This window comes from Monopterus albus, unplaced genomic scaffold, assembly GCF_001952655.1.
Source record: "Monopterus albus unplaced genomic scaffold, M_albus_1.0 scaffold96.1, whole genome shotgun sequence".
NCBI classification, from domain to species: Eukaryota; Metazoa; Chordata; class Actinopteri; order Synbranchiformes; family Synbranchidae; genus Monopterus; species Monopterus albus.
The window spans coordinates 1,054,697-1,065,780 of NW_018127976.1; the positions used below are offsets into that span (position 1 = coordinate 1,054,697).

Genomic DNA, 11,084 nt, shown 5'->3' on the forward strand with positions numbered 1-11,084 from the left:
GTTCAGCTAGTTAACCTTTCTGTCAGCTCAAGACACTCTTAACAACATGGCATCTCTGACTGCAGACCTGTTGCTCACTGGATATTTTTTGTTTTTCACACCATTCTGAAATACCCACCAACAATCAGGCCACAAAGTCACAGACAGCACATTCTCCCTCATTCTGATTAACAAGCAGGTAAACACATTCATAATAAAGTCCACAACAAGTGTACAGTACCAGTCAATGTTTTGGACATGCATTCTCATTCAGGGGTTTTTGTTTGTTTCTATTCTTTTCTACATTGTAGACTGACAGGCAGTTTAGACTTGTCCACAACTGGGATCAGATTGCATACAAGTTGACGATGGTGCAGATGCAGCATCTCATAGCTCTTGAAAATGGAAGTGTATTATGTTATGGGTGTTAATCGTATATTGGGAATTCAACAGGGGTACATCGAACGGGATTTATTATACCCAATAATCGTTGAGTCATATTGGGGCGATGCAACAACAGCCTGTCTTTAGTACTTTTCACTACATCCACGGGATCCCAGCAGAGATCAGTAGAGCACCAGGATCTCCGTGGATCACCATACCTGGTGGCAGATCTAGGAGGTGGTGGAGAGAGCGAAAGCAAAAGCGGGGATGCAGAACTAGCATGCTAATTTGGCTAAAGAATCCTCATAGACCACTGCTCCCCAGTCACTTCGTCTCTAACTTAAGGTCTCTAAACAACAAAATGGATGAGTTGAGATTCTGTTTATCATTACGGTCAACCATCCAGGAAAGTTGTGTGATGATTATTACTGAGACCTGGTTACACCCGGGAGTACCAGATGCAGCTGTCCAGTTAGCTGGCCACACCGTACACTGTGGCAATAGACGCAAGGACTCTGGTAAGAGCCGTGGGGGAGGGGTGTGTGTTTACACAAACAATAGCTAGTGTACGTATACCAACATTACTGAAAGACATTGGACACCTGATTTAGAGCTGCTAGCGGTGAAGTGCTAGCCTTTCTATTTGCCACAAGAAATGTCTGTTGTGATTGTCACAGCTGTGTATATCCCACCAGGCGCAAATGTTAATGTAGTACTCGGTTATTTGTCAGCAGACATAAGCAAACAGAATACATATACTGATGGGGTTTTTATTGTGGCTGGTGATTTTAACCATGTCAACCTGAAGACTGTGTTTCCAAGGTTTGAACAACACGTCAGGTGCTCAACTAGAGGGAAAAACATGCTGGACTGTGTTTACACCAACATTTCTAAGGTATATAGAGCCTTACCTCTCCCTCACCTTGGACAGTCTGATCACCTATCACTTTTTCTAGCCCCAGCTTACCACCCTATTAACTCACAACATAAAATGAGTCTTTATGCAGATGATTTATTATTATATTTACAGGACCCCTATAGTTTCACTCCAAAAAACTTTCTCCATTATTAACACATTCTCCAAGATTTCCAACTACACAGTAAACTGGAATAAATCCACCATATTACCTCTCTCTGAAAATGCCTGGGATTCTGCAGCTCAAGACTGCCCCCTTCAACTTCAGACTGGCAACATTAAATATTTAGGGATCAGCATTTCCCCCAGGCTGTCAGAACTTTTTAACCTCAACTACACTCCTCTGCTAAAAAAGGTAGATGATTTCAAACGCTGGTCCAACCTCCCACTCTCACTCATTGCCTGAATTGCTTAAGTGATGATTTTATTTATTATAGGGGGAAAAAAGCTATCAGAATCTACATGGCCCTATGTGAAAAAGTAATTTCCCCCTCTTGTTAAATCATGAATTCACATTTTTTGGAAAGCCGAGTTCATTTCACTAGCCACACCCAGGGCTGATTACCGCCAGACCTGTTGAATCCAAAAAAAAAAAAAAAATCACTTAAATAGAACCTGTTTGACAAAATGAAGTAAGCCAAAAGATTACAAAAAGCAAGACATCATGCTGTGACCCAAATAAATTCAGGAACACATCAGAAACAAAGTAATCGACATCTATCAGTCTGGAAAGGGTTATAAAGCCATTTCTAAAGCTTTAGGACTCCAGCACACCACGGTGAGAGCCATTATCCACAAATGGATAAAATATGGAACAGTGGTGAACCTTCCCAGGAGGGGCCGGCCTACCAAATTTACCCCAAGAGCGAGGCGACAACTCATTCAAGAGGTCACAAAAGAACCCACAACATCTAAAGAACTGCAGGCCTCACTTGCCTCACTTAAGGTCAGTGCTCATAACTCAACCATAAAAAAGAGACTGGGCAAAAATGGCATCCATGGCAGAATTCCAAGGCGAAAACCACTGCTGACCAAAAAGAACAAAGGCTCATCCCACTTTTGCCAAAAAACATCTTGATGATCCCCAAAGCTTTTGGGAAAATATGCTGTAGACTGATTAGACAAAAGCTGAGCTGTTTGGAAGGTGTGCGTCATGTTACATCTGGCGTAAATGTAACATGGCATTTCAGAAAAAGAACATCATATCAACAGTCAAATATGGTGGTGGCAGTGTGATGCGCTGGGGCTGCTTTGCTGCTTCAGGACCTGGACGACTTGCTGTGACTAATGGAACCATGAATTCTGCCCTCTATGAAAAAATCCTGAAGGAGAATGTCCAGCCATCAGTTCATGACCTCAAGCTGAAGCGCACTTGGGTTCTGCAGCAGGACAATGATCCAAAACACACAAGCAAGTCCACCTTTAAGGTTTTGGAGTGGCCTAGTCAAAGTCTGTACTTGAATCTGATTGAGATGCTGTGGCGTGACCTTAAAAATTAATTAAATAAAAGATAAATATAATCAACAACCCCCTACAACCTTCCATGCTAATTGAGGATATAATGACATTTACAAACTCAAAGATGATAATATGTAAACTTTATAAACTAATGTCAAATATAGATTTAACAATAACAATACCAATGACTAAATGGGAAAAAGATTTGTTGCCCCCCCGCCTCGACTTCTGGACCAAGGTCTGTAATAATATTTTCTCCATGACTACCAATACAAACTTACAGCTTATACAATATAAGCCTATTCACAGGACTCACATCACACAAGGTGAAATGTTTAAAATGGGTTTCACTGACACAGTGTTGACAATGCACTCTGGGTTGCACCGATGATTACTTCCACACTACTTGGACCTGTCAACCCATTTACTCCCTCTGGGTAGCCATGAAAGAGAATCCCTCCACTACTCTGCCTGCTCAGTAATATTACAGAAGTCAACCACCTGCCAATTAAATATAAAAATCCACTTCTTATTTCTCTATCATCAAGAAAACTATCTTTCTAAACTTTAAATCTAAAAACTCATTACACATCAACCAATGGACCAACCTTCTCATAGAATACATCACACTATAGAAAATAACATCCACCCATAAGAATAATATATCAACCTTGACTGGCACTTGGAATCTGGGGCCAAGGCCATGCACATTCCCACAAATGCTTAGAAATATAACAAACTGCTTTATTTACTGTTATTATTAACATTATGTAAGATTTGAGTCTTACAGACTCTAGTTACTTTATAAGCTTTTGTTACTTCTCATACCTTTAGTTACCTTTCATAACTTTATTTTCCTTGTCTATACATATTACAGACGTATTGATGATTGTCCAGAACTACTGAGCTTTGGTTATTTTTAATACATTTATTTCCCTTGCTTATATATTTTACAACTGCAATGAAGTAGAATCTGCTTACTTTGAATGCTGTAACTTCTGTGTAGAGACAGGATGTTTGCATATCCTTGTGACCAGACAGTCTATTTACATTTTAGCAAAGGCCTGTTGGCCTGTTTTACACCCACAGTAGACCCACTTAGCATATTCCAAGATTCTGCTTCGTCTTGGGATGTCCTGCAGAGGCCGGGGGCTACAACCTGAGATGACCACCTGGCCAGTTTAACATACTTATTAGCATCACACACACAGGGGGCCTGAAACTCAGGCCACCCATTGATCAGTGCACCTTGATATCAAGATCTGGGTGCCGGAGACACACACACACACACACACACACACACACACACACACAAACCTGGTCTAGATCACATATCAGCAAGCAAGCGCAGGCAGGGGTTGACCTACTCACACCAAATACCCAATAGGGATATGAAGTGTGAATTGTTGTACCTTTGTTTAGGGCGGGCCTGGCCCAGCCAGGTAAATGCATTGTAAAAACCTAACACAGGGTTCAGAGAAGTTGGATCTCCTGCGGGAGCTCTGACTCTCTGATGACTTTCCTGTGCTCAGACTTCCAGTAAACTTTCTGCTAATTTTAAACAGTCCTCTCCTGCCTTCACTTCTCGTGCTTCCAACAAAAGAATTGGGTTAATTTCTAACAACTAGCACTACTAACTGGTATAGTTAATGTCTGTGATTTTGCCCTTGTCACACGCTATCACTTATTATTATTATTATTATTATTATTACTACTACTACTATTCAATCAAAATGTTTACTGACATATGCACAGTAAGGAAAAATACTTCCCTGCACAATGAAATTCTTCCTTTGCTGTCTGTCCACAATGAATACCAAACAATATAAAGCCTAAATATAAAATGGATAAATAATAATACAAAATAAAGGCAATTTTAAAAACAGCATGTGAAAAATATAATATAATAAGAAGGTATGCTACATCAGCTGTATGTGCAATAGTCAGCAATGAATGTGTAATTATACATGTGCAAACTGAGAATGTAAACAGTCAGGTGGAATTACATGAAGTAGTCCCTGACTATAAACTCCAATCAGCTGGAGAATACAATTTGGGGTCACTCTTGGGCTTTCTCTGGGGGGGTACAGCATGGGGGAGGAAGGCCAGGTCACTATTTCTTTTCCCTTAACTGCATATAGCATCACTGGACTGCTGACACCCTCTTAGACAAGCTCCCTCCTCAGGGTCTGGGAGCTGTTTAGGAGAGGAACACACCACACATTATGTCAGGCCTCTCCTTTCAAGATCATGGGCTGACCCCGAACTGTTTCAGTCCCAACAATCAACTATTAAAATAAACCATGACACACAGTAAAACAAAGGGAAGATTTAACTTACCCCCCTGCCCCACAAAGTTATTTGGTTTAATTTTATTTATCTTTAATATATACTACTTTCCACCCATCCAACATGGGGAAATTAATTTAAAAAATCCATACATATAAACGCTGCTGATTTCTTGCTGATGAGCTTACATGAAAACTATTTTTGTCCAGTAAATTTCTGCTGTCAGTCAGCCTAGTAAAGATGGTGCCATACTCTTGCAGACAGACAGACAGCTGTTCTGACAAGAGATGCTGCACGGAGGTTGGAGTCTGTGAATTGAACTGATCAGACACTAGTCACACATATCTACCACTCATGTTTAGTGAAGTCCCAGTTTGAAGTTAGTAGTGGCTGAAACCCACCATCAAGGCCTACTTTAAGTAGTAGTCTACTAATAACTTCAGCCCAAAATGAGCTGGCAATAGCTAGGCCAGTGAATGGACTGAACTGTGCATGAAGTCCAATACCGACATCACCAAAGAGCAAATATTCTTCTTCAGAAGAAACAGGCTACAAATAGGCTAAATCACAAATGACAAAGCATGCCAAATGACAATCATTATCATCATCACGTTGATAGCTAGGCTATACAGCACTAAAGTGACTATATAAAGTGGAGTGGAAACTTGTTCTAGAATTGATTTTCCCAGTTACTGTGTTCCATAAATCTCCCCTTTTACTAATTCATTTATAAATATAGTCTATGCACATAGGATAGTATGGTTAGTTAAAATAATTAATGAAAAATACAAATTCTTTTGCATTACAGTGTAAAACAGAGATGTTACCAAATCTGGCAAAGGCACCACCATCTGAGAGACTTGGTGGCATCAGTGCCACCAGTATGAAATTTTACTCTGGAGCCCTGTGTCATGTAAATCTGTGTATGAATGGCATCTGTGCTTACAGACCAGCGTTTGACCTGTAACAGCTGTCTCATATTAATGGATGTTCAAAGGACATTCGGAAACATATGCGTCTCTGCTGTATCAGTGTGCTCATGCTGAATTTCTGACCTCCAGGGGAGAGAAGTCATGGTTAACCAGGAAAGCCAGACCGCCAACAGGCACAACCAAGAACTCGACTCTGAATGTATCGTGGTTCCCGTCATAAGTTGCCTTGAACTTAATGTAGATCAGGTACACAGTGGCATACGCACATCCAATGTAGATGATCTGAAACATAAGAACCAAAACAAACCAGCTGAACACCCAGTGGCCCTAGGTACCTAATGGACTGACATGAATAAATCCAAGCAGCATTGATGACACACACACACACACACACACACACACACATCTGTTGCATTTTGCTAGGCATCTTGATCCTTTAGCAAACAGGTGTGTACTAGTTAAGCCTTAATATTGTATGTTTGGTGCTTGGAAAAACACATTACAGGCTATGAGAGGAGTCAGGTGTGAGTATTTAACCTTCATAGTGGTGTTGTAGAGAGAGATGAAGGAGGTGAGGAGGTCCAGGTAGCGAGTGGTAAACACCAAGGCAAACAGGACCTGACTCTTTCCAGAAATGCCTGTGAAGAAACACCAGAGGGCATTCAAACATTTCTACATCCCAAAGTTATAGGTCACATAAAGTCACCTAATCCATAACTAGGGCTGTACCTCACTAAGAATTTTGTCAGTTGGTCAGTGTGACTAGTTGTTCTTTTTCTTTTAATAGCCTAGACTGTCAGAAAATCAGCTGCCATGAATTTCACTAATGATTTCAACCACTTTAACATGGGTAATCAAATGCAAAAGAGTGACTAACATATTTCTGAGCATTTAAAAAAAAAAATCAATAAATGACAGCTGCTTATGATTCAGTATTTAAATTGCGACCTATTTAAATTGATGATATATAATGTCAGGCTGCCATGCAGATTTGTTGGAATAATGAGACAGGCAGCACACTTCTATTTCTGTTGAAACAATGCTCTTATAGGCAATTTTTTTCTTCTGGGATATAGTTGTAGCCTAGTTTACAAACTGGTTTAAGCTTCTTCCATCACCGTGCATGTCGTTACTGTGCATTTGATGTGTGCCAGCTTGCACTGGGAACAATTCCTCATTGAAATGTTTTCCCTGTGCATTTTTGTTGGCGTCCTAGGCCCATTTCGATGGATGCATGTCGTAGAAGAAGTCGGTAAATGGCTGAGTTGCACTTTAATGGAAATGGGACAATCATAATATTAGGCTCTGTAAAACCAGCTACATTGTTATGACAGCCTTTTTGTTTTGTAAAAGTAGACCCCAATGTTTGAAAACACTTCTACTGAAGTATAAATATCATCTTTAAGTGTCCTGTCCTAGTGGATTTTGTTGTCCCTTTCTCCTCATTTTGTAGTTTGTTATATAGACCTTACCTTAATGTACATCCATGTACTGGACAGTGTCAGCATTGAAATGGGTATTCCCCCCTAACCACAGGGGGAAGCACTGAGCAAATTGCTGCTTGGCATACCAAAATGAGGAGGAGACGACCAACTACCAACTGAGGCTACCTTCTATTGCAATACACACTGGCTGACAAAATATAAAATATAATGAAATAAAAACAAAGGATCGACTAGAAGAATCACAGTCAACTGACAGCGCTCTCGACTAATGGCTCAGCTATCCATGAGTTTTGACATTTCACCAAAACACTAAAATCTCAATTCAAATACAATATTCAGTTACTCAAGGTAAACCATAGATATCACACACTGTTCCACAGACCTCTGCTATGTTCTAACAATAAGTGCTTTTAGACTGGAGGAACTTTTTCGTAGCTCTTAGAACTATTTCTTTTTTGTGTGTCTGCACTGGAGGAACTGAGAATAATAACAGTTATTACAACACCATTTTGAGGGAATTTTTTAGCTCCTATTTCAGGGTACTGTACATCCTCTCCAAGTGCAATAGTAATCATGAGTTGCATATGTGTAAGCTGACCCCCAGCAGCACTGTCATTTTTTAAAAATCTGTGTTAGCCGTGTATAGTAATCAATAGCCATCATCAGTTGCATAGGGAGCTGCATTCCACCAACATACCACCCGAGTTACCACCAGATCCAACTGCGTTGGATTCCATCTGTGATGCTATTGCTGTAGCTGATTTCTGCCAGTCAATGGCTGCTTTCCCACTGGGTCCAGCTGCATTCCGTCTTCAATCCATCCCACATTTGGCTCTCTGGTCCACTTCGCTAAAGATATGCATCAAGTCTATTTTTGACAGATGCTGCACCTAGGACACTTCTGACAACGTTCAACCCAGATATCAGATAGTACTTTTCCCCAAACGATATCTATGTGAAAGATATACTAAAACACAGCCACAACTCTCTGATCAGTGTTTCATAATGGCTTCAGCATAACCGTTAAGTTTAAATTAAACTGTTAAATGTAGCCTTTGTAGGCTACAGACAACATAGTAGGAAATAAACCATAAACGCAATTAACAGACAAAAAAGAACCCATTTAACTACAAAGCCTACTTATTGTAGAAGCTCTAAAACAAAGAACATCATACACGAAAAAATAGCAACCCCAACAAGCCACTCTGCAGACAACCAGGTGGGGGATGAAGCTGAACAGAGGACAGAACAAAACTGGGTTGCAGACGGAATGCAGTGCAGCTGGATCTAGTGTAAATGAGGGGTAAGACACTGCAGAGGGTTAGTATCTCCTTATTTAATTAATGTTAGCAACAGATAAAGAAAATACTTACCGGTCTTGTGTCGAAAGGTGTTCCCCCATCGAGATGTGCTCCCCCTGTTAAAAACTTGGTTTCATGTAGCGCACCCCTCAGTGACTGTGGTTAGGATAATGTTAGGGTTCAGGTTAGGGTAAACACATCTCGATGGGGAAACAGATTTCAACACAACACAGGTAATGTAATTTTGCCATGTGTTAACTGTTGTGAGCTTGTTGGCTAATCACTAACAGCCGACGGGTTTAGTGCTACATCATTAAGAACAAAACGTTTTGTTCAATCATTCACCAGTGTTCACTCTAAAGCCTGCCTGTACAGAGACTACAATTGCAAACATAAAAAATACAGGAACTGGAGACTTTAAACTGTAACCTCATTGTTTATTAGACTATTTACCTGGTATGTAGTTCTTTCCAGAAATGTGATATTACAAAGTTACATGGCAGCCCTCTAATAAACAGGTGGCAGTGTAGGTTTGAGCATGCCTGCTCAGTGCAGCTCCACATTCTTCATCTTGCAGCAAGCCACTCTGTTTATATTACACCTACTGCCAGACTAGGGGGAAGGCTATGATCAGTGATCACTACATTATTAGTAGCTAAACTTTGTCAAATACTGTTGGTTATAATACATCAGGTTTACAGCCTGAACTAGTGAAAATATGATACTGGTTTAAGCCTAACGTACAACAGTTTAGAATACTAGAGCTTGAACAAAATCAAACTGCATGCAAAACTATCTGGTTTAATCTCAACCAGGCAGCAGTAGTGACATAACTCTGGTGACTGGCTGCCCTGCAGTAACACAGCCCTAACCTTTGACCATTTAAAGAGCATGAAAGACCACAACGAGGCTCAACATGAAAACACAGCAAAGTTCCATAATCGCAATACAACACCTAGCTATTTCCTTACGACGCTGCTAGGTAAATGCAAACCGTGTATTCAATTCAGTCACCAACTCTGCAAATAGTGAGTACTCTTTGGTGCCACGTCAGAAGGGTCCCACTGGACTAACGTAGTGTATGCGCAACGGGGCCAACGTAAAACCACTTTGCTTTCCCCCCCAAGAACTGAAAATGACAACAGGCCCAACATATCTAAATAAAGCAAGGAATGTAGTGACGCTATGGTTCTCTTCTGTTGTTAGTACGGGGCCTGCTTCACTGACAAGGCTAGTTAGCAAGACAGCTACTACTAGCCAGACTTAGTTAAAGTTGTCTCTTCCCGTTAAGAGCATTTCTCAAATTTCACATTGTTTCACCCAAATGTTCGTAATAGTGACAGTATCAGAAATGACTCTCTTTATTTGATGATATAGGGCACCTGTGTATGATGTGTTATTAGCTAGCTAGTTGACGTTAGATGAGAATTGGCTTCTGAGAGAAGTTTCACAGTACAGACCTGTATCATCTGGTTAAACTGTAGCGATATTTACATGGCATGAGACCTTTTGTGCAAGACAGGGGGTCATAAAAACTGCTCGTAAAGCTAAACGACTACTCACCGGCACAAGATCTGGTTTTCCATATTTTTAGCAGCAGTATGATGATGGCTGCTAGGTGGGACAGATCACCGGTTAGCCTGAAAATGTTCATGTTTGTGAAATATCAAATCTGGTTTAAGATTCTATCAAGAAGTCAGCCCGTCTCCGGTAACAATACGTTTTTGACCTGACAGATCCGAAAGTCAGCGTGATACTAGAAGAGACCGATGCTTACTTTAGAAAATGGAAAAATGGCGAGTAATGCGCGACGTGGCTTAGGGACGTGGCCAATACAACAGCGCCCAATTGCAAGAGGGGAAACGCTCGTGTGCTCATCCAATAAGAAGAGAAGGATATTTAATTTTGCATAAATTCTGCAACGCCAGTGCCGCCTCCCAGCTCCGTGGAAGAAGTAGTAAATCTGAATTTTTATTTCTGGCTCTAGTTACCATGTGCAAGGAAATGCACCAGGAAATTCAACCAAATTATGTGGACAAAATAGGCTACATGATAAACAAAGTTAACATCTGCTTTGCATTAAAACATAACTAATGTTTCAATACAAGGGAATAAAAGTACTGTTATCAGGAATCAGTTAGTCTACACTTAATAAATTTTGGTTTGAGGGGGAATTTTATGCAAATCATCCACACACAGTTATTACCAGCAGTACACAATCAATCAGACATGTTTTGACAATTCCAAGTTGGGTTTAGCTATATGTCATATCATTGAGCTATTGAAACTATCTTCCCATGAAAAAGTCAAGTGACTGAAAGCGAAGATAAGTGAAGATAAACTTAATTACAGTCACAAGAAAAAGTAATGATGCTTTTTT

At 40.4% G+C, this 11,084-nt stretch overlaps 1 protein-coding gene across 1 annotated transcript in view; it reads right to left on the minus strand.

Moving 5' to 3' along the window:
- The window catches only part of LOC109965145 (ER lumen protein-retaining receptor 2), a 47,570-nt gene extending 36,997 nt beyond the window's left edge, over nucleotides 1-10,573 (minus strand). The window contains exons 1-3 of the mRNA XM_020608941.1: nucleotides 10,268-10,573; nucleotides 6,496-6,596; nucleotides 6,082-6,240 (exon numbers count right to left, since the gene is read on the minus strand). Coding sequence (XP_020464597.1) covers nucleotides 6,082-6,240; nucleotides 6,496-6,596; nucleotides 10,268-10,358 — 351 coding nt within the window. The 5' untranslated portion in view covers nucleotides 10,359-10,573. The remainder of the gene's footprint in view (nucleotides 1-6,081; nucleotides 6,241-6,495; nucleotides 6,597-10,267) is intronic.
- Between the last annotated feature and the right edge of the window lie 511 nt (nucleotides 10,574-11,084).